Source organism: Meriones unguiculatus, chromosome 7 (assembly GCF_030254825.1).
Source record: "Meriones unguiculatus strain TT.TT164.6M chromosome 7, Bangor_MerUng_6.1, whole genome shotgun sequence".
Classification (NCBI taxonomy): Eukaryota; Metazoa; Chordata; class Mammalia; order Rodentia; family Muridae; genus Meriones; species Meriones unguiculatus.
In genome coordinates, this window is record NC_083355.1 from 17180492 (window position 1) to 17204057 (window position 23566).

The 23566-nt window shown below is 40.4% G+C and overlaps 2 protein-coding genes across 9 annotated transcripts in view; one reads left to right on the top strand and one right to left on the bottom strand.

The window, feature by feature from the left end:
* The window catches only part of Myl4 (myosin light chain 4), a 38466-nt gene extending 36101 nt beyond the window's left edge, over positions 1 to 2365 (bottom strand). Inside the window, exon 1 of the mRNA XM_060386563.1 lies at positions 1362 to 2365. Within this exon, the coding sequence (XP_060242546.1) occupies positions 1362 to 1648 (287 nt within the window). The 5' untranslated portion in view covers positions 1649 to 2365. The remainder of the gene's footprint in view (positions 1 to 1361) is intronic.
* Cdc27 (cell division cycle 27) overlaps positions 1474 to 23566 on the top strand; it is a 55222-nt gene continuing 33129 nt past the window's right edge. For 4 of the 8 annotated variants that reach the window (XM_021631862.2, XM_021631863.2, XM_021631864.2 and 1 more), the window contains exons 1-4: positions 1474 to 1613; positions 15170 to 15245; positions 17300 to 17447; positions 19910 to 20035. In XM_021631862.2, coding sequence (XP_021487537.1) covers positions 1587 to 1613; positions 15170 to 15245; positions 17300 to 17447; positions 19910 to 20035 — 377 coding nt within the window. In that variant the 5' untranslated portion in view covers positions 1474 to 1586. Of the gene's footprint in view, positions 1614 to 15169; positions 15246 to 17299; positions 17448 to 19909; positions 20036 to 23566 lie in introns of those variants that run through there. The other 4 variants (XM_021631868.2, XM_060386562.1, XM_060386561.1 and 1 more) reach the window with 3 other exon arrangements.

Consider the following 23566-nt stretch of genomic DNA (forward strand, 5'->3'; position numbering starts at 1 on the left):
AGTCCCACTAAAAGAACACAGGACATTGAGCAGCTGAAAATTACCTTAGCACCAGTCCTTCATGGGGCTATGAGTACGTAGGCAGTGTCTAGAGATGACTGGTAGAGAAAGATAAAGATCTATCAGAAGGAAAGGAGGAAGAAGAAGATGATGATGATGGAAACCGTGAAATGAATTTCCTCCAGCATCACCCAAAAGATGAGAGGAACCCGTGCTAACTTAGTCATCTGTACCCAATGTGGAATTGAAGGGGTGGGCGGATTGAGACTGATTGATTTCCAGACTTATACCTGGTGCCAGCAGTAGTCTAAGAGGCTAAGACAAGACTTAGAAGTTCAAAAACAGCCTGGGCAACATAGCTGAGACCGTGTTTCCAAAACTTTAAAAAGAATACAAAGAAGTACCAAGAGAACTGGGGATGTGGCTCAGCATGCACAGGCGTGAGAGGGTCAATCCTTATCAAGGGAAAAAAAGATTTCCTGTTTCACATCTAGCTTAGAGGAGTCCAAACAGAAAATTAACTTTTGAGAGTTTTCTTTGTCTGGTAAAAAGCAAGATTTTAATAGTTCCTTGGTTTATTCTGAGGATGTGACCAAAAAAGCAGGAAAGTAAGCCCTGTGTGGCTACAGCTGCATCTGTCATTTTAATCCTTGTTTTCCTCTTCTCTGAAGTTTTACATCACCAATAACAGGTAGCACATATGTAGTTCTCAGTTACACTGCTTTTTTTTTTTTTTTTCTTTCATGAGCCAGGGTGTCATGTACCTCGAACTCGCTATCTAGTTGTTAATTATTTTGTACTCTAGATCCTTTCGTGTCCACCTCCCAGGGCAAGTGTGTAAAGCCAAAACATGTCCACCCTACAGTTTCGTGCAATCTAGGCAAGTATGCAGCTTAGTCGTTTTGTTTTCGTTTTTGAAACAGACCATAATCTCTTTGAATACAGGAATCCTGTGTGATTCATTTGGGGAATGGCAATGTTGCAAACGTTCCTCGATTTTCCTCAGAGCCCTTAGTAGGAATCCCAAGAGTGGATAACAATCTAAACTCAAAACACTTTATTAAATTCAGCCCCGAACGAGAATTTTACCCTTTGCTGAATCTACCGAGCACCACAAGGCAGACCTGCGGAGGCACGAAGCCTGACTTGGGCTCCGCCACCTAACGCTGACCTGCCGTACCCTGTCCTCCAGGCCCAACCTACTGGTTGCTCTCTGGGCGTGACCCAGTGGTGTGGCCGGCGGGGCTTGGAGTGCATGGGCGAAGGAGTGGCTGAAAAGAGGAACTTCCGATTGGGTCCAACGCAAGTTTCCGGTAGCACTCGACAATTTCCGGTCACAGGCCCCGCCTCCTCCGACTCACCTCGGGTGTTTCCGACACCTCTCGGGCTTTTCTGTCTTGCTCTCGTTTGGCTCTCTCCACTTCGGATATTTCCGTGTCTCGCTCGGAGGAGCTCGGCAACCACTCGGCCTCCCCCATCCCCCGGTAACGGTCGCTGGTGAGTTTAAATGAGCCGGGGCTGGCCGGGCCGGAGTCGCTACGGGGGGGGCCTGAGGCACTTGCAGAAAGTGGGCCTGAGCCTCAAGGATGACGGTGCTGCAGGAACCTGTCCAGGTAATGCTAGCCCCCGCCCGGAGGCCTGGCGCCATGCCCGGGTCGCAAGTAGCGAACAGCGACTTCGGGGCCTGCTGCGGCCTAGGCCCCGCTTCTCCCGCCTCCCTTTCGGCGAGACCTGCCTGTCTCTCGGCAGTCCCGAGGCCTTGCCCGCGGCCTCCGCCGAGCTTAGCCCGGGCCCCGCATCACTTCTCACCCCCTGTGCGAGCAGGGTTCGGCGGGAATCGCTCGTTTACCGTCGGTTCTGGCGTCCGGCCATCCCCTTCCTGTTAGTCGCGGGCCGTGGCCGTGGAGGGAGCTGGGGGCCCCGAGACGGCGCCCCGAGTGCTCGGCGTCCCGGGGGCCGACCCAGAAGCGCCCTAGAGCCGAGCTGGTGGGATTTCACACGGGTAGGGCAAGTTTGCTGGTGTTTTCTTGGTTTTGTTTCACGTGAGGTGGTCGAGGGAAGCAGGTAAAAAAAATAGCCTTATTTTTGATACTAGTTTTTGTTCCGGTTAGCACTTTCTCGTCCACGTTACGGTTCTCGCTCCGTGGATTTCCCACCGGACAATGACGAGCCGAGAAGGGAACCCCAGGCCCGGTGCTGCGGTGCAAACCCCCAAAGCTGTGGGGTGGGCAGAAGGGCAGGTCTGGATTTTTCCTTACCTCGGATGGCCATGAAGAGGCATTTTATCGTGCAGGCTTAGAAGGTGCTTGGGAAATTAGAGATAAATAATTACCATCCACTTCGCTCTTCGTCTATCCCTTAACCACACCAAGGTATGCGTTCACACACGGGGCTGTTGTCAGGGAAGAAACCCTATTGGGTTTTTAGGTGTGTGATGCAGTGCCAAGTCATTTCCCCCCCCTGGCAGATCAGAAGAAACTAAACCTTTTGTCCCTTGGTGATGGCCCAGGTTTCGGAGATTTTCATCCCCCTGTATGCTCTTTGACATTTTCAAAAGAGTTGGCCTCCAATAATTACTGTCATTAAGACATGAACTTTATTTTGAAGTTATTAAGCAAACCGATTTTAGAAGTGGCTGCGAATTCCCTTGGGTAAGTCTGTGACAACAGATAGTAAATAATTTAATGCATCAGTACAGCATTTCCCTAATTTCTCACTGCAGCATAAAATACTGTTTTTCCCAAATTTGGCTTCATCTCCAGCAGTTTGCATGGCGACGGCCATTAGTGTTTGAATTAATATGAACTCTTCGTGTTTCTGTATGTCGTATCAGTTCTTCCAAAACTGCATTTCTTTCCAGATTTCTCTTCCTATTGTAGAGTCCTTGTAAGGTCCTTTTGAGGCCTAACATGAAATTGAATGGACAAAGAGGTTATTCAGATGTTTAGTTTTTATTTCATATGATAGTTTTGCCTTAATGATTCTTTTGCTTTTCTGGACCCAAAAGGGTTCTAAAATGATATGATAATTGCAGTGATAGCATGTAAACCACTATTTAATAATTTTTATTTTGTTTTTGTTTTTTGTTTTTCGAGACAGGGTTTCTCTGTGCAGTCCTGACTGTCCTGGAATCACTTTGTAGACCAGGCTGGCCTTGAATTCACAGAGCTCCATCTGCTACTGCCTCCCAAGTTCTGGGATTATCCTCGTACACCTCCACCACCTGGCCTATTCAATACTTTTAACCTATATAAAAGCATGAGAGAGTAGAATATATTGTTTATGCTAGATAGGATCCAGCAGCTTTCCTGTTTTTTCTTAAAGTGCTGTTACTAATAATGCACTTAAGATTAAAAATAAAATTTACCTCGTTTTCTTCCATAATAACTTTATCCACTAGATTTTAGGATAATGGTAAGAAGTTTTAGGGTGTGAGGAGTTGAGAATTTGGGGTTATAATTTATAGCATAGCAAGGAGGCATAGATCAGGAGTTTAAGGTCATCCTCAGCTGTGTAGCAAGTTCAAGGCCAATATGAGCTGCCTGAGACTCTTATCTCAAAAAAAAAAAAGCAACTGACTTTGATCAGGATTGCTGTTGAAAATGGGAAAGAACTGGTATGAAAGGATAAAAATAAGATAATAAGTTTTTTGGTTTTTGTTTTGTTTTGTTTTTTTTTTTTTTTTTTCAAAAAAAATTACTTGCTCTGTATATTGGGAAAATAATGTTGAAAATTTTTTTGCTTTGTTTCTGGTGTTTCTAGGCATAGGAAAAAGTTGACAGAAATAATGCTCAACTGTTTGTTCCTACTTTTCTTCTCCCTTTAAAGTTTTTGCTTGGATAACCAGTGGAATGTGCCATATAGACTTAAAAATAGGCTCCTCCCCAAGTTAGCTCTCATAGAAAAACTATTTATTTGTATTTGACTCTTTACAAGAAAAAAATCTTTGATCTTACAAGGCAAAATTTTGTTTTGTGGCAGGGTCTCAGGATGTAGCCTTGGCTGGGATTAATAGTTCAGTGTGCTATTTTGATGCCTATAAAAGTTCATTTGATAAAATTGGTGGCCTTTTTGTTGGCAGGTGTTTTGTTTATTGTGTGTGTGTCAGTGAGTCTTGGTGACAAGCATCTTTATCCTCTGACCCATTTTACCAGCCTTGTGGCTTTAAGAGGCATTTTATATAGATACATCAATTGATAAAGCTCTGTCAATTTGTTGTGTAAGTGAAGCTTTACATAAGTATTGGATGAAATTGTAAACAAGACTTTTGAACATGGTTTTAATATGCAATAGAGTAACTGGATGCAAAAATCTGGCATGGTAACCCGAATCTGAAACCCCAACACTTGAAGTTAGAGGCAAGAAGATGAGGGGTTCAGGGTCAGCCTGGGCTACGTAAGACTGTCTCAAAAAAAAAAATCATTATAGTAATTTTGGTACTGTATATGGATCATTCTTTTTAGAGTTTTATTAAATAGTGAAGAAGTAATTTTTGGCTGAGCTAAGATGTCCCAAGTAGCACCTAAGAATGATTCAAAGAGTATACATACTGTGGCTACTATGTGAGAAGTGTAATGATCAAGAGTAAAACCAAGGGCTGGAGAGGTGGCTCAGAGGTCAAGAGCACTGGCTGTTCTTCCAAAGGTCCTGAGTTCAATTCCCAGCATCCACATGATGGTTCTCAACCACCTTTGAGATCTGGTGTCCTCTTCTGGCGTGCAGGTGTCCATGCAGGCAGAACATTGTATACATAATAAAATACTTAAAAAGACAAAAAAAAAAAAAAAAAAAAAACAGTAAAACCAGTAGCCTTGGAAGTGAAGATACCTATTATAGCAATAGGATAAGAAAGAAGTAGATAAAGGTAGAAATTAAAGAAATAAAAAGTAGAACTGTTGAAACATTGGTGGTGGTGGTGGTGGTGGGATTCCTGGGTTGATATAAAAAATGACTACTGCCTGAATTTTATTTTGGTGGTGCTATTTTAAAAATGAAAAATATAGCAGCACTTGATTTCAGCACTTGTGAGGCTTGTTAGGTCCATGCTGATGGATCTCTTGTTAGTTCAAGACAGCCAGGGCTACAGAGGGAAACCTTGACTTGAAAAACTATCAACTTTGGAGACCTAATTCCTAATTTTAAGGTTCTAGCCTTTCTGAGAACATAAAAAATGATTAACAGGGAAAATTAGATGTTACAAGTATTGCATTTGATTACACAGATACTAGTATAAGAATTCAGGAAAGGGAGATCTTTGTAGGTCAGGAAAAAAAGGGGGGGGGGAATGGTTTGAGTGAGTAGAATTTGAAGCCTAAGAAATTGAAAAAGAAGAGGAGGAATATTTTTGGCGTGAAATGGCATGAGTAAAAGCCCAAAGATGAGAGTATCATTTGGGGAGGACAGTACAATATTGTATTCTTAACTAGAGAAGTTCAGATATAAGTTGACTGGTCAGAATTGGATTATTGGAGACCCAGCATTTAGTCTGAAAGGTTTAAATTTAGTGTATTAATAATGAATCTTGGGTTGGCTTTGTACCCTCTTTGTAGCCCAGGCTGGCCTCTAATTTACTATCCTCTTGTCTCTACCTGTTTTGTGCTGGGATTAAAAACTTGTGCCACTACCCCTGACTGCAATGAAAGCAGTGTGTTGGGAATAAAAATATGGTTTTATTGGTAAGGAGGAAAAGACAAGAGTTAGATACATAGACTAGTAGGATGACCCAGCTACATGGTAACTGAGTTTTTTTGGATTGGTTTGGTTTTCTGAGATAGGGTTTCTCTGTGTAGCCTTGGCTGCCCTGGAACTCACTCTGTAGACTAGGCTGGCCTTGAACTCACAGAGTTCACTCGCACCTGTCTCTTGAGTGCTGGGACTAAAGATATGTGCCGCCACCACCCAGCAAGGGTTTTTTAATTTTGTCAGGATTGGCTTTTTAGAGAAGATTTTTGAAGAAAGTGAGGTGGTTTATGTCTATCTTAAGGAGTGTTTATTTACCAGATCTTTCACCCATTTGTAATAGCCAAAAATGCCTCCCACCAGACTTGGCTAAATGTGAGGTCAGAGAAGCACCTAGAGAGAAACCTGGTAGAACCTAAGAATCAGCCAGGTGTGGTGATAACATGACTGTAATCCCCCCACTTGGGAAGTGGAGGCGAAAGGATCAACTGAGACCAGACTGGGCAAAAATGATACCCTGTCTCAAAGCCTCTGTATAGGATGAAAAATCTACAGTGACATTTTTTCTGAAGGTTCTTTCCTCCCTCTCTTTCTTCTTTCCTTTCCTCCTTTCTCATACCTGACATTGTATGAAGCTTTTCTTACCCATTGCTTTTATTGTCTTAAAACCAGCTGCTTCTTTTTTCTTTTTTGTCAAATACCAGACTAAATTCATAGTGTCCTCATTTAAATCTGAGTACAATTTAGGTTTAAAGTATTTGAACTGGGTGTGGTGGGGCAAGCTTGGAATCCTAGTTCCAAACTTAAATTTGGTGCCTTGAATTTAAGGCCAGCCTAGGTTACATAGTGAGAAACTCTCTTCAAATAGACAAATAAAATTACATTTCAGTGAAATGCAACCATGCAAGCCTATAATCCTAGCTCTTGAGAGGCAGAGGCAAGGAAATGACTTCAAAGACATTGTCTACTACATAACAATTTTGAGGCAAGTTTGCACTACAAAACTTTTCTGTCTTAAAAAAAAAAAAAAAAACAAAAGAAAAGAAACAACCAAAACCTCACTTTGGGATCTCTTCTTAACTTACTAGTTGGGAATGCCTTTTCTTTTCTTAAGATGTTTGTGTGTTTATATATGCATATGCCCCTCATGCTTGCAAGTACCCTTGGAGGCAAGAGGGGGTGATGGATCACCTAGAACTGGAGTTACAGGCAGTTTGAGCTGCTCCTTGTGGGTGCTATAAACAAAACTCAGTTCCTCAGGAAGATTAGCAAGCTTAGCCATCTCTCCAGCTCCCCTTTTCTTTTTTTCTAAGTAAGATGTCTCTTTCTAGTCCATGCTTAACATAAAAGACACAGCCCGTCCTCCATCTCTCCTCATGGTAGCTGTGAGAATTTTCACCTAACCTGTACTTATTTTTTTTTTCTTAAACTCTACTTAGTAAACTTATCCTTTGAAAACAAAACCGATCCCCCACCCTCAAAAGTTTAGTAATCAGAATAGATGGTAGGACTAGGGAGATGACTCAGCGAATAAAGGACTTGCTGCACAAGGATGGGGGCCTGAGATTGGATTGCTAGCAAGCATGCCAAAAGCCAGAAATGGCTGAGCTGCCTAGCTGAAAACAAAACAAAAACACCTCAGAAAGTTCCAGTTTTGTCAGAGAAACCCTCTTTCAAGAGATAACACAGAACACGGTAGAGAAAGACCCCAGATACCCAGCTCTGCACAGTAGTAGCGCACATTTCACATGTGTACATCCGTACACACGTGCACATGGCCACACAGTATACAGATACAGCATACAGCCTTTAAAAAGTGGACAGTAACCGAGGAAGGCGCTTGGCGTTGACCTCTGGCCCCTGCACACATGAATACAGTACACACAAACAATACAGAACAAGTAAGAATGTACCGCTTTCTGCTCTTGGTTCCTCTTTTAAATGACTAGGGGCCAGGACTAAATCATTAGTTTCCTCATTGGAATGTCTCCTAAGCATTTTGTTGGAAAAGAAGAAGGAAAGAATGCTGCTCTGTTTGGCTTCCTAACTTTGTTTTAGCAACTTCTCACCCATCTGATTTTAATCTGTAGAAGTGGTGCCCTGGGTGCTGTGTTTCGTGAGGCCTACACCATCTGTTGGACAGGGTGCTGAGTTTAGCTGTTCACCATCAGCTACTAATTTGTAGTGATGAGAGAACAGCCCATTCCACATCCCATTCCCCACTGAGAGGCATCTCTCAGGCATTGAGATACATAACTGAGCAAAAAATTATGGCAGCCCATCTTTTTGCTGATGCTAATGAATTAATGTTCTGAGCAAAGCTTGAATTTATTTTTTCTTAATTTCTTCATTTGGGACAAGATCATATTATTTGCCCCAGGCTGGCCTCATTCTATTTAGTTCATGTGATTAAGGCTCAGAAGTGACTAGGTCATCTTACTAATGTCAGAGGAGTTGTCTTTATCTGCCTGAATTTAGGTATAGAGATCACAGGAAACATCCAAGAAATAATTGCTGAGTCAAATTAAAATTAACTTCCTTCATCCAGTTGTATTCTGAGTGACATTTTGGCAGATTGTTATATAATCTAAATATTGAAGTTCTCTAAGGAGAACATCTGCAGTTATGACAATATATTTGAATGTTAGTATCACATATATTTTATGCACTATCTACTACCAAAACCCAAAACTTCATGACAAAAATAGCATCTATTAGCTTTATGTCTTCTTTTATAACTTGTGTCCATTGCCCATATTCAGTTCTTCCTCCTCTCCTTATATTTTGCTTTTCTTTTTGCCATGTACATCTGTTTAAGTGGGAGAAAAATGTGTTTTTATTTATTCATATGTTGATGGACAACTAGGTTGGTTCAATAATTTTTTCTAATATCAAATAAAGCAACAATAAACATGGGTGCTGTTATACCTATGGTAGGGTATGTAGATCTTCAGGTATAGCCCAGTAGTAAAACAGCTGAGTCTACAATGGCTGTATTAGTTTGTAGTCCACCAACAGTGAATAAAGGTTCCTTTCTCTCCAGTTGTCTCTAGCATTTATTCTCAAGATTTGTTGATGATAGATAGCCATTCTGACTTTCTGACAATTCTCTATTCAGTTTATTTGCCCATTTGTTAATCGGTAGTTTTATGGTATTTAAATTAAATTTTGGATGTTAGCCACTCTTCTGAAGTAGAGCTGGAAAGGATTTTCTTTTATACTGAGTTCAGGCTGTTAACTTTACTAATTGTTTCCTTTGCTGGTGTAAAAACTTTATTTTTCAGACTAAAGAGATGTCTCAATCATTAAGAGCACTGGCTGCTCTTCCAGAGGATCCAGGTTCAATTCGCAGCACCCACACGGCAGCTCACACCTGTGTGTAACTCCAGTTCCAGGGAATCTTGACTCCTTCACAGACACACATACAGGCAAAACACCATCTCACATAAAATTTAAAAATGTACATGCCTTTAAGCCCAGCACGCAGGAGGCAGAGGCAGGCAGATCTCTGTGAGTTTAAGGCCAGCCTGGTTTATAGAGTGGGTTCTAGGACAACCAAAGCTACACAAAGAGAAACCTGTCTCAAAAAAATGAGGAAAAAAAAATAATTCTTGCCTACTCCAATATATTATTCTCTGTGTTTCCTTTTTCTAAATTTCAGTTTTTCGGGTTTTAAATTAAGGTCTTTGATCCACTTTAAATTGATTTTTGTGCACGCAAAATATGTAAATCTTTCTTTGCTCTTCTTCAGAAAGAAATCCAGTTGTGCTGTCACCAATTATTGACTAGGCTATCTTTCTCCAAAGGATGCTTTTGCCTCCTTTGTCAAAAAGTAAGCTTTGCCATTTGATTTCCAAATGAAGGCTAGAGAGCAGTGGCTCTGTAGTTAGAGAGAAATAATGAAGGAGTGGGAGTGTGTTTGTTTTCACACAGGATCCCACTGTGTATGTCAGGTTGGCCTCAAACTCACAGGAATTCCCTTGCCTCTGCTTGTTGGGCATGGGGATTAAAGTATGTGCCATCACACCTCTCTGATCTGTAGTGTATTAAATACATGCCCTTGTGTTCACACTTACCAACCCATATTTTCTTTTTGAGAGTCAGCTTTCTAATTGTGTTGTTTAAGAAAGAAAAAAATCATCCCAATGACAGTGAAATCTTGTGAAATTTCTTATTCATAGTTTCTTAATGATAGCAAAAACTTGAAATCCAAAGTGTTTAAGAGTCTCTGAATATACCAATTGTTAAACAAAGAACTTTATTTTAAGTTGGCTAGGTATTTTGTTGAGATTTATATATAAATTTTTTTAATTATATGTATATTGTGCATGTGTGTGTGTGATGTCTCTATGAGTGTGTAGAAACCATAGCATGCATATGGGGAGTCAGAGAACAACTTTTCTAAAGTTGGTTCTCCTACCATCATGAGTTCTGGGAACCAACTCAGATTGTTAGCCTTGGAACAAGTCCTTCATCTGCTGAGCCTTATATCACTTGTTTTATAAGGAATCAGGGTCCTGTAGCCAACAAGATAGGTATGCCGTCCATTATATTTAATGGATGAATGATGTTTTCCCAAAGTAGTAAGCACAGGAAGTGAGCTGAGTACTGTGAAGATACATCTGTAACACTCTAGACCCAAAAGTCCTGGACTGTCTGTCTTCTAGGTAGGTATAGACCATACCACTATTGGCCAAAGGCTGATTTAACTCCTTTGTCAGGTTTTAAGCTAAGATGTTTTCTTACCAGAATCTTACGTGCACACACGTACTACACATATATATTTTTCTTTTTCCTTTTTGAGACAAGCTCTCTTGGCAGGTAGGCTGGTTGGCTGGCCACCAGTAAGCTCTGTAATCTACCAGCTTCCTGGAATTAGAAGCCTGCACCACCATGCCTGTCTTTTTTTACATGGATTCTGAGGACCAAAGTCAAGTCCTTATGATTACCAGGCAAGCACTTTACCAGCTAACCCATCTCCCTAGCCCTGCACAAATGCACAAATGTTTGTTTGTTGTTTTTTGTTGTTGTTGTTGTTGTTGTTGTTTTCTTTGAGACAGGTTTTCACAAAGCCTAGGCTAGTCTTGAACTACTGATCCTCGGGCCTTGGGTTAAAGACATTGCTACCACACCTGGCTACAAAAAGTTTGAAGACTTGAAACTGTCTTTAGACAACACGGCTGAAATTGCTGTTAAATTTCTGTAAGATTCATTAAGTTACTCAAGACACAGCTGGTTTGGGATTTGAACTCAAGCCTTGAGCTCTTGTCTTGTGTTCCCAGTGGTGATAGTGTGTTTGAGGAAGGTAATGCTGAAACAGGATGATTACAACACGCTTGCAGGCAAGACTACAGAGGACACTGTTTATAGATTTAAAGGGATCTCCTCCTCCATTGTCTGTGTGCTTGACTTCATTCTCATGTCTTCTCAAAAGTGACCGTGGTTCCTGGCCAATGTACAGAAATGACATAATGAAAGCAATTATTTTGCACAACTAGAAAATGAACTTCAGGGTTGAGGATTTAGCTCAGAAGGAAGGAAGGAAGGGAAGGAAAGGAGAAAATAAAATTAACTTTGAGGGGTTAGAGAGCTGGCTTGGAGTTAAGAACACTTGTTGCTTTTATAGAGAACCTGGGTTTGGTTCCCAGAACCCATATGGTGACTCACAACCTTCCATGACTTCCAGTTCCAGGGATTTAGTGCCCTCTTCTGACTTCCGTGGACACACATATTTATATGCACACACGTGACACATATAAATACTTTTAAACAAAACAATAATACACTTAAAATAAAGTTAATCTAATTTTTCATCTTTTACGTGAACTGTGAGGGGTTGGGGAAATGACTTTGGTAAGGTGCTTCCCACATAAGCCTGAGGACTTGAGTTCGATTCCTGGCATCCTATGTAAAAAGGCAAGTGTGGCAGCACGCACCTGTAATCCCCAGGACTGGCAGAGGAAAAACGATTGATCCCTCTGCTGGCCAGCCAGTCTAGCGGGATTGGTGAATTCCAGACTCCAAGAAACCCTGTCTCAAAAACTAAGGTGGGGAGTGACTGAGAAAGATGCCCTGTGTCCCTCTCTGACCTCTGTCCAAGCACACAGGCACACATGAACAAGTGAGCTTTGGGAGCTGAGGATATTGCACGTTGGTAGCGTGCTTGCCTAGCGTGCTTGCCTAGCGCGCACAGAGTGGTTGATTCATTGCAGCGCTGTAGAAACAGGAGTGCTGAGTGGTGTACATGCCTGTAACCCTGTACTTAGACTACAGACAGGGGGTCTACATAGTCACCTCAGCTGCATGGTGAGTTTGGGGCCAGCTTAAGATAAGAGAGACCCTGTCTCAAAAACAAAACAAAGGAGGTGGAAAGCAAACCCATCTTGTTCCACAATGGGTAATAAAATGAGATAAAATTCCAAGAAGAGGCCTTTTTAGAATAACAATAAACTGCATGGGACAACATACAAATATCATATACATATTTATAGCATATCTGTTGTGTCACCGTTGCCTTACTGTGTCAATCTAAAAATGTTGCTTTGGTCAGCACAGCTTGATGTGTCTTACTGAGAGGCTCGTTTTCTCCTTGTTTTTATGCTCTAAACTAGCAGATTGGCTTTGTAACAACTATGTGGAAACTTTAAAGGAAAAAAATACATATATAAGGAAATACATATAAAGGAAAAAATACATATATATAAATATATATATATGTTATGTTTTTGGCTTTTCGGGGCAGGGTTTCCCTGTGTAGCCTTGGCTGTCTTGGACTCGCTTTGTAGACCAGGCTGGCCTAGAACTCACAGCCTCTGCCTCCCTGAGTGCTGGGCTTACAGGCATTCCCACGCTCAGCAAGGGAAAATTTTTTAAGGAAAGAAAATTTTGTTACGGTTTAAGGTTTTGGTTGTTTTATTCTAGCTAGCCTAGAATGAATTCACTGTGTAGACCAGGCAGGCCTGGAATTCAGAGAGATCCTCCTGCCTGTCTCCCAAGTGCTGGGAACAAAAGCACGTGCCCCGGCGTTGATCACTCTTTAGGAGCTGTTGTGTAAGGTCAGAGTCGTTGGTAGCCAGTTAAAAACCTTTCAGTGCAGATATACCTGAACCACCTGCGCAGTTATTTACTTGTATGCTTAGCCAGCACCTGTGACCGTGTGATTAAAGCCATTTTCTGTTGTTCTTGCCAGTTGTGTGGCTTTTTTTTTAAGACACTAGCAGTATAGTTGGCTTAAATAGAAAAGCGAAAGGCATTTCCAGGGCTGAAGAGGAGCACTTGCTCTTGCAGAAGACGAGGTTCTGTTCCCAGCACCCACATAGCAGCTCACAACCATCTGAAACTCTAGTTCCAACAGATCCAGTACCTGGTGCCTCCTTGAGCACTAGATATACATGTGGTATACAGATAGACATTGGAGTAAAACACCCAGCACGTAAATCTAAAAACAAAATTTAAAAAAGAAAGGAGCTCCCTTCGTTGGTAACTTCCCCCCTTTAATCATTTAAACCAATACTACAAATATTTCTTAAGAGTCTTTTATGCACACATATGGTAGGTTCCCATAAACTATTAGTACAAGGTTTTATGACTCAGACCGCGCACAGGTCTCAGTATATATTTAAATGTCTTCCAAGCCTCCAGTATATGCCAGGGTTTCAATACATATTTTTATTTTGTGTGTTTTTATCTGGGGAGGTCTGTACTTTTCACAAGATTTCTCAAAAGAGTATATAAAAAGTAGAAGCTGCACTTTAGTGTGCTGTGGAATTTACTCTAGGTGTTACAGTTTTATCACTTAAATTAGTAATTCTGGGCTGGAAAAATGGTTCACTTGGCAAATGCACACCTTTAATCCCAGGCAGAGGTAGGTTGTGCTCTTGAGGTTGAGACCAGTCTGGTCTGTATAGTGAGCTCAGACCAGGCAGGACAATGTGAGACCTTGTCTCAAAAGAGGGGGAGGGAGAAAGAAGAGTGGGGTAGAGATGAGCGATAGTTAAGTCTTGCTAGAATCTGAAACACAAATTGCGCATAACATTACTGTTGTGCTCATAAGCTGTTGATCTCTTCTACAGTGCTATAAGGAGTAGAGTCTGTGGCCAATGACATGTGGATAAATTAACAGCAGATATGGTGGAACATTCTGTGAGGGGTTAGATTTTCCTGCACAGCTCGTACTTGGTACTTTTAAAATGGCTTTATTATGGCAGAATCCTAGAGTCATCCAACAGGCCTTCTTACGGGGCCTGTTTTTGTTTAGTAGACTTACAAATCTTTGCTCATCTCGTCTTTATTCCCTCTCTGGCCCTAATGAGTCTCTTTAGTGTGGTGTGATATTCAGTACTGAAAATATTCCTTTCCATGAGATTGAGCATTATTGAATTGATTTGTATGGAAGTGTTTTTTAATAATTATATTTTATTGCTGGCAGAGAAATATATCATCTATTCAACCATTTACACACATACAGAGAGACTCTGTCTGGCTTGGAACTCACTGTCTTCCCAGCTCCCTGGTTTTTGTTTTTTTTTTTTTTAATTAGAGCCAGGTGCCGTGGTGCATATCTGTAATCCCAGCACTCTGGGAAACTGAGGCAGGAAGATCACTGTGAGTTTGAGGCCAGCCTGGTCTGCAAAGCAAGTTTAGGACACCAAGGCTACACAGAGAAACCCTGACTTAAAACAAGAAAGAAAAGAAAATTAGAACCCCCTTTTTTTAAACAGCTTAGTAAAAACTTAAAATCTGTCTCAAAAAAAGGAGTGTGGGGAGTAGAAGAAAGAGGGGGCTAGGAAGTCTATGGATTGTTATTTTAAACTAGGTTTTTTAGCATGAGCAAGTTATTGGTAAAGAAAAAGGATATATAGAAAAAATAGAAGATTAGAGGTTTGTGTGAAGGTTCTGAGAGTAAATGCAGATATATTAATGAGAAGCATTATCTGGCACACTGAAATTTACTCTGGCTATTGCAGTTTTATCACTTAAATTAGTGATATTGGGCTGGAAAGATGGCTCACTTGGTAAGACACTGTCTTTTCTCATAGAGAACCCAAAATTTGTTCCCAGCACCTGCATCAGGACTCTTATAACCACCTCCAAGGAATCTGCCCCATCCCCGGCCTCTCTGTAAGTGTCTGTACATTCATTAGATAGATAGATAGATAGATAGATAGATAGATAGATAGATAGATAGATAGATAGAAAAATAACCAGAGCTGGCGAGATGCCTCAGCAAGTTAAGAAACTTGCTGCCAAGCCCAGTGACCTGAGTTTGATCCCTACCGTGTTAGGAGAGAGGTTATCTTTTGACGTCATTTCTGCACCATGCCACACACGTCTGCCAGCTATCTACACGTGCACATACAAACATTTTTAAAAAGTAAGAAAAATACAGATAAGTAAATTACAGATAATAACTTGAATATTATGTTCAGGACTGCCAGAAGCTACTTTGAAACTTGTGTGTATTTATGTGCCTTTTCCTCTGCACTTACAGGCTGCTATATGGCAAGCACTAAACCACTATGCTTACCGAGACGCAGTTTTCCTCGCAGAACGACTGTATGCAGAAGGTTTGTGATCTGTTCATTTGTATAGAACCAGAAATGAACAAAATATAGGGAATTCCATCACTTTTTATGACTAACAAGGTTCTTTTTCATACTGTTTGTCTTCATTTTTTTTTCATTTTTTAATTATGTGTATATATGTAAGAGTTATGTGTATTTTTTTATCTACTTTATTTGGGTTCTTTATGCCTCTACTTCCCTTCCAACCCTTATTCACACTAATACCTTTCAGCCCCCCCCCACACACACACACACTAGGTAGGAGAGAAAGAGGTGAGTTAGGAGAGGGGCCGTAGGTCTCTTTACTACTTCTGACTGTTCAGGGTCGTCAGGGTATCGAGCAGTCCAGCAGACAGAGCAGAAGGATGAACCAGCAACAGCACAAGGAGCAGCATCCTTCTTTCTCAGAATGCCCCTCTCTCTTTTGCCTCTGGGGTTTATTCCCTCTCAGAGTTAAGCTATGTGCAGCTAGCAAAGGCATCTCTCAGAGCCCAAATAGCAGCAAACAACCTGCTGCTGTGGACAGTCTGAATCAGCCCCATCTCCCACACCTAGGATTGAAACAAAAACATATTTACATGGCTGAGTTTTCAAAGACGCCAAAACTTCTACTGCAGGTAAGTGAACCTGTTGAAATAGTGTTAGAGTTAGAGTTGTGAGCCTTCCCAAACGTCTGTCTGTCTAGAAACTGGACTCCAATGCTCGGCCATCTCTCCACCTCCTTTCTGTCTTGTCTGTTTGTGTTTGGGTGTGGCTGAAGCCATGGTCCAACCCTGGCTGCTTTTTCTTTCACCTTTTACCTTTTTATTATTTATTTATTTATTTATTTTTGAGGCAGTTTGTCACTGGAGTAAAACTTGTCAGGTAGGCTAGGTTGTCTAGCCTCAGAATTTTCCTCCCTCTACTTCATCAGTGCTGGATTATTATAAGACAATGCCAGCTTTTTCATAGGGTCTAAGAGTTGAACTTGGATCCTGGTACTTCCAGGCAAGCACTTTACTGACTTGAGTTATCTATCTCCAAGTTATTTTGTTTTGTTTGGGGGAAAGTTCTCATTCTGCATCCTAAGCTGGCTTTAAACTCTCGGCTGTCCTTCCTCAGTCTCCCAAGTTCTGGGATTATGGACATGAGCCACCAAGCCTGTCTGTTTTGTTTTTTATCTCAGAAAATATACTTTTTTTTTTTTTTTAATGGATTGGCCATATGCTAGGACCTGTATAGAAGTCAGAAAATAACTTTGAAAAGGGTATTTTTCTTCATGTGGGTTCCAGAGATTTAGTTCAGGTCCTCAGGCTTAGCAGCAAGCATCAGTATCAACTGAGCCATCTCCCAGACCCTATAAACTTTTGTTTTGTCATGAATATAACTTAGTATTTCGTGTCTGAGAACAATGGATTTTTAATCTTTTTTTTTTTTTTCAGTTTTGATTTTTTGAGACAGGATATCTCTGTGTAGCCCTGGTTGTCCTGGAACTCACTCTGTAGTCCAGCTAGCCTCAAACTCCCAGAGATCTGCTTGCCTCTGCCTCCTGAGCGCAAGGATTAGAGGTGTATACCACCACTGCCCAGCTTTAATCTGTCTTTTTTAATGTAGAAAGATTTTTCACCCTAGTAATAAATTTATTTTTTCTTTCTAGTAAAATTTAAACTTCTATCTTCCCAAGAGGTCTATTTAAAAAAAAAAAAAAAATTCTGCCCAAAATACCATGCTTTCCTGGGAATCAGTATAACAGAAATGTGTTTTTGTGGGTGTATTTGTATTTCTTATGTATTTACAGAATTACAATTATCTTAATTGTATTACTACCTTGGATCAGAAACTGGCAAGCTGGCTTTTTTTTTTTTTTTTTTTTCTTTTCAACCCACTGAGCACTGAGATTACAAATGTGGGCCACCAGCTTTACCTTTTCTATCAAGGCTTGGTTTCTCCATAGTTCAGATTTGAATTAATGATTGTTTTGAATTAAATGACATGCTTAACTTTTTGTTGCTAAGCATATTTATTGACAAACTGAATAGTAGCTAATGTATCTTTCTTTTTTACTTTTCATGTCTTAGTACATTCAGAAGAAGCCTTGTTTTTACTGGCAACCTGCTACTACCGCTCAGGAAAGGCATATAAAGCATATAGACTCTTGAAAGGACACAGTTGTACCACCCCACAGTGTAAATACCTGCTTGCAAAATGTTGTGTTGACCTTAGCAAGTAAGTATTAAAGTCTTCTTTACCTAGTTCTGTTACACTCCCATTGAATTTTGGATAAAATTCTTCTAATAGAGTAAACTCTTGGCTTCCTTTCCTCTCTGGAGTTGAAATGTTTGCACCATTGCTCATGGCATTAATTTGGTCATGGAGAGATTTCATTATAATGATGATAAATAACAAGCAGTTCTTTTTGTGTGCTGGAGAGTTAACACTGGTCTCCATGCTGGACAAGCACTTTTACCTACACCAGGCTGTGGCACAGTGAGAAAGTACTTGCCTAGCATGTGTGTGTGGCTTTGGCTTCAGTTTCTGGGATTGCCAAACAAAACCAACTGAGCAAGGTAGCTAAGTCCTGAAATGATGCAATTTAAGAGAGGTTTAAAGCCTGGCGTGGTGGCACATGCCTGTAATCCCAGCTCTCGGGGAGGCAGAGGAAGGCAGATCTCCGTAAGGTCGAGGCCAGCCTGGGCTACAGAGTCCAGGGCAGCCAAGGCTACACAGAGAAACTCCGTCTCAAAAAACCAGAGAGAGAGAGAAGTTTAAGTTGTAACTAATTGGCTTCCAAAATGATCCTCAGTCTCATTTCCTCTTGCTTTCATTGATAGGCAATATAAGTAAACCTAGAAACATAGCAGTTCAGAAGAATAATGTGTCTAGGTGATATATCTAGTCTCTTTTTGAGATCATTTGAAAACTAGTGCTCATCCCTACCACTTGAAGTAAGGGACACGCCAGAGTTTCACCGTAGTAAACTAAGTCATCTGTCCGTATTCCAAACCAGTGACAACTGGAACTACAATTTAAATTCTGTTCTATAGGAGATGAACTATTGGTAAAAGTGTGTAAACAGATATTTGTAAAAGTCCCGCATAGGTGATTTTGTTTTGTTTTTGTAGACAGGGTTTCTTTATGTAGCCTTGGCTGTCCTGGAACTCACTCTGTAGATCAGACTGGCCTCAAACTCACAGATGTACCTGCCTCTCCCTCCCAGAGTGCTGGGAGTAGAGGCATACGCCGCCGCACCTGGCTTAATATTTTTTTCAATTCATCTGTTTTAACGTAGAATTGTTGTTCGGCCTATTAATGAGGTTTATTTACTCACAGTTTTAAAAAGCCTGGTGTGCTAATGCACACCTTTCATCCCAGCACTCAGGAGGTAGAGGCAGGTAGATCTCTTGAATTTGAGGCCAGCCTGGTCTATGTAGCAAGTTCTAGGCCAGTTGGGCTCTGTCTCTATCTCTGTATGTACATGCATATACGTATGTGTGTGTATGTATATAGCTATGTGTGTGTGTATGAGAGGTAGAGAGAGATTGCTCTCACAGTTAAAAGTACTGGCTGTTCTTTTTAAGGACCTGGGTTTAGTTACTAGCATATACACCATCTGTAACTCCAGTTCCACACACACACATACACATTAACATGATACACAACATACATGCAGCTAAAACATCTATATACATAATTTTTTTAAGTATATAAAATGTATTTCTACATGATTGTAGTTGTTTTAATCAGGCATTTCAAACATGAAACCACTGCAAACTCTGCTGTGCTTAAAGTAGTGAAATCACACAGTTCTTTTCATTTCAATAACTTTTCTTTTTCTTATGAAAAAAATATAATTGACAAAAATACATCAAGTCATACTCACATTTCATTGTAAATGGTGCTTGTGTGATGACTTGGCATGTCAGCAAGCCGACCCCCAGGATCCACCTGGGTGAGAAAAGCACCTGTCGCTACAAGTTGTTACTGACCTTCACACACAGGCTTGTAGCGCACATAAACACACAAAAAATAATACAATTTAAATTTTATAAAAATACTTAAAATGATCCTGGGTTGTAAGTATACAGTTTGAACTAAGAAATGTTGGGTTTTGCACACACATTTCTGTTTCAAGGAATTACAAAATAAAGAGCAATCACACTTGTTTGTAAAGTCATTCATATTCCCCTGAAATAAAATGACCATCTGTTTCTTTTAGCATGAATAATAAATATGCTGCTCAGACTAGATCTGTCCATATAGAAATTAATTTTTTTAAATCATTCATTTTATTTTTTTATATTTTTTAAAGATTTATTTATTTGAGTCCTCTAGCTGTATGTACAGGCCAGAAGAGAGCATCAGATGCCAGTATAAGATGGTTGTGAGCCACCATGTGGTTGCTAGGAATTGAACCCAGGACCTCTGGAAGAGCAGTTAATGCTCTTAACCACTGAGCCATCTCTTCAGCTGCTAAAATTAAATTTTAATGAGTTCTGATTTTAAAGGCAGGACTGAAAATTTAAGGTCATAAATCTTTAGCTTCCTGATGAGTCTGAGTATATGATTGCTGCTATTCTAAAAATACCACTAACTTTTCACTGTATCTGTCATTAGACTCACAATGATAATGAAAGATGTTTTCATGAAGTGCTATTTTTATTGACATTAAAATATTTTATATTTTAAAGGCTTGCAGAAGGGGAACAAATCTTATCTGGTGGAGTGTTTAATAAGCAAAAAAGCCATGATGATATTGTCACCGAGTTTGGTGATTCAGCTTGCTTTACTCTTTCATTGTTGGGACATGTATATTGGTAAGTAAGAATGAATCAGAAGCCAGGTGGCGGTGTACACCAGCACTTGGGAAGCAGAAGCAAGTGGATCTCTGTGAGTTCGAGGACAGCCAGGGCTACACAGAGAAACCTTGTCTTGAAAAGCCAAAAAAAAGTAAAAAGAAAAAACAGGCCCGTGGGGGCTGACAGAAACTGAACCACCAACCAAAGAACGTGTGTGGGCTGGACCTAGACCCAGTACACATGTAGGAGATGTACAGCACGGTCGTCATGTGAGTCCTCTAATCACCCGAGTAAGGGCTGTCCAACTCTGTTGCTGCCACTGGGTCCTTCCCACTACCTGCACTGCCTTGTCAGGCCCTGGTGGGAGAAGTTGTGCTCAGTCCTGCTGTGACTTGAAGTGCCTGCGTGGGTTGGTACCCTTTGGTGGTTTCCCCCTCTCTGAGAAAAAGGAGATGAGGGAATGGGAGAAGGGCTACGTGAGGGCGGGACTAGGAGAAGAGGAGCGAGGGTCCTGGGATCAAGCTGTAAAGAGATTAAGTTAATTTAAAAAAAAGAGCAGTGACTCAGACTAGCAGAACAGTCTGCTGTGTATGTGTGCTCCGTATTGTGCACGGCCTGTGTGGGTGAGTCTACAGGTGCAAGTTGGCTTTCTAGTTCCTAACCTTTGGTATCGTGCCCATGATCCATCTGTTAAATAGTAGAGATGTTGATTTTATTTTACCCTGTAACAGGCTCCTGTGAAGAGAGTAGATCCGTGACTCACTGAAGAGAGAGAACAGTTTGTTTTCTTTACTATTAAGTGTCACTGCTGCTCCTTACAGGCTTGAAGTCAGATTTCAGTATTGCAGATTAAGTATTTTTTTCAATATATAGTAACCTTTGAAGTGTGTAATAAAAATTTGTAACATGCATGAACTCAGAATTATCTTTATGTAATAATACATGGGTTTCATTCATTTTTTAAAAAATACTTTTGAGGTTGAATAGAATAATCGAAAACATTCAAAACTGTTCGTGAGGATTTTTTTGCATGTAATAAGTGCCATCTCTTATACATTATGAGAGTAAATAAAGCCTACTTTTCTCAAAAAAAGAAAAGACAAGAAAGAATAAGAACTGCTTAAAAAAACAAAGCTAGGTACGATGTCATAATCTCAGCACTTGGGGAGGCAGAGACAGGTGCATCTCTGTGAGTGTGAGGCTACCCTTGGCTGCAAGTTTTAGGTCAGCCAGGGCTATACAGTGAAACCCTGTCTCCAAAAAAAAAAAAAAAAAAGAGTTGGGTATTACCATACAACTATGATTATTTTTGTCATCCATTCAAGGAATGTTTGAGGTCCTTCTCCCATTAGAGCTAAGCACAATAGGTTCTTGATCCTTGGAATAGTAAAGGAAATAACTCATAGTCCCCACCTTGTTTTGTGATGGAGAAGGAAGAAACAGTAGATGAAAGTTTTTGCTATTGCAAAAAGGTATTGTGATAAAATTTGGACAATATTTTGTTCTAGTGAGAGAATACTAGTTTTATTTGGTTAAGAATAAAAGGCTCGGTGGCAGAGCCCTTTCCCAGCACAGTGTGACAAGCCTTGGGTACCTAGAAGAGGTTTGGTAGCAAAATATAGTCATTTCTTTTCTATAAGGTGACTTCTCAAAGAAAGTGGATGTTTAAGGGCAATAAGTGATTTACAGGGAATGGTGGGGGGGGCGGTTGAAAGAAGTAAAAATCTTAAGGAAAAATGTAGAAGTTCTTTTAAAGTATGATTAGGTAAGATAGAAAAATATTCATATTTTGGAATTGCCAAAAGCAAATGTAGGACATTAAGATTTCTCAGACATTAAGATTTCTCTAGATTTTTTTTAACTTTTTGTTTGTTTTGAGACAGGGTTGCTCTGTGTAGCCTTGGCTGTCCTATACTCACTTAGTACACCAGGCTGTCCTCAAACTCGCAGAGATCCACTTGCCTCTGCCTCCCTGAGAGCTGGGATTACAGCCATGCACCACCGTACCCAGCTGTTTTCACATTGTTTTAAATTGTTTTATTTTGTATGCACTAAGGCCAGAGAAGGACATTAGGTTATCCTACATCACTCTACCTTTTTTTTTTTTTTTTAAATCAGGGTTGGTGTCTACTTCTGTCTCTGTCTCGTCTGTCTCTCTGTCTTTGTCTCTATCTTTTTCTAACACTCAGCCTGGCAGTTACCAGACTGTATGCATCCTTCTCTCTGTACCTCCCATGGCACTGAGGTTACAGACTAATTTGTGGTCATACCCAGCTTTTTTACGTAAGTGCTGAGGATTTGAACTCAGGTCCTTATGCTTGTTTAGCGAGCATTCTTATGCTCTGAGCCATGTCCACAGCCCCTGTGTTTTTCTTAACCTTGGGTTAATGTTAAGTAATTAAGTGATATCCATGGATTGATTTGCTGCTTATAACTTCATTGCTTTTGGGAATGGCCTTTATGCCTGTTCTTCATTTTCTATTCTTAAGTTACTTCTGTATTCTCTGATAGGTGATTAAGTCATTTTTTTCAACAGTTCTTTAATTTCATCTGGATAGTCTTAGGTATGGGTTTTCTGCCTTCTATTCCTCCTCTTTATTTTTTTATGTGGACAACACTTTCTTTTCTTGGTGCTGGGTCCTTCTTATATTTACTTTGTTATGTGCTCACTTAGAAACGTGGAAGTGAGACTGTTAGTTCTGCAAACAGTTCTTTATGCTTTCTGAGGTTACACTGACAATATCAGCACCCCTTAAATAAGGTTCCTCCTCTTGAGGTGCCTCCAAGCATAAAATACTTTTGTTACTACTTCATCACTATAATTTTGGTAGTTGTGAATTATAATGTGAATACCGTTTTCCAAGGAACTTCAGACCAGCTGGGTTATTTTGCTTTTGTATTTTGTTTCTTTTGTTTTTTAAGCTGAAGAGAATTTTTTTTAACCTTTGTGTATGTGAGTGTCAAATCTTGAAGTTACAGTTGTGAGCTTCCATGGGGGTACTGGGATTTGAACTTGGGTCTTCTGGAAGAGCAGTCAAGTGCCCTTAATCACTGAGCAATCTCTCCAGCCCTGAAGACAATCTTAATAACTTCTGACTTTTTCTTTTTTCTAATTGAAAAGGTTAAGATGGAATAGGGACATTCTGGTATTTCCCAGAGTGGTAAAAGTATAATAGGTTCCAGGGATAGAGGATGGACTTGATATTATCTAGATTCAAAATCTAGTCCTTTCTATATCTAGTTAGAAAGAAGAATCAGCTTCCCTCTTCATTAAAAGAATCATCTTGGGGCTGGAGAAGATGGCTCAGGGGTTAAGAGCACTGGCTGCTCTTCCAGAGATCCTGAGTTCAATTCCCAGCAACTGCATGGTTCTCACAACCATCTATAGTGAGATCTGGTGCCCTCTTCTGGCGTGCAGGTGTGCGAGCAGACAGAATACTATATACATAATTAATAAATATTTTTTAAAAAAGAATCATCTCTTTGTCTAAAAACAAAATCTGACCATTTAAATACTAGCATTCAAAGCATGTAAGGTGTTGCTTTCAG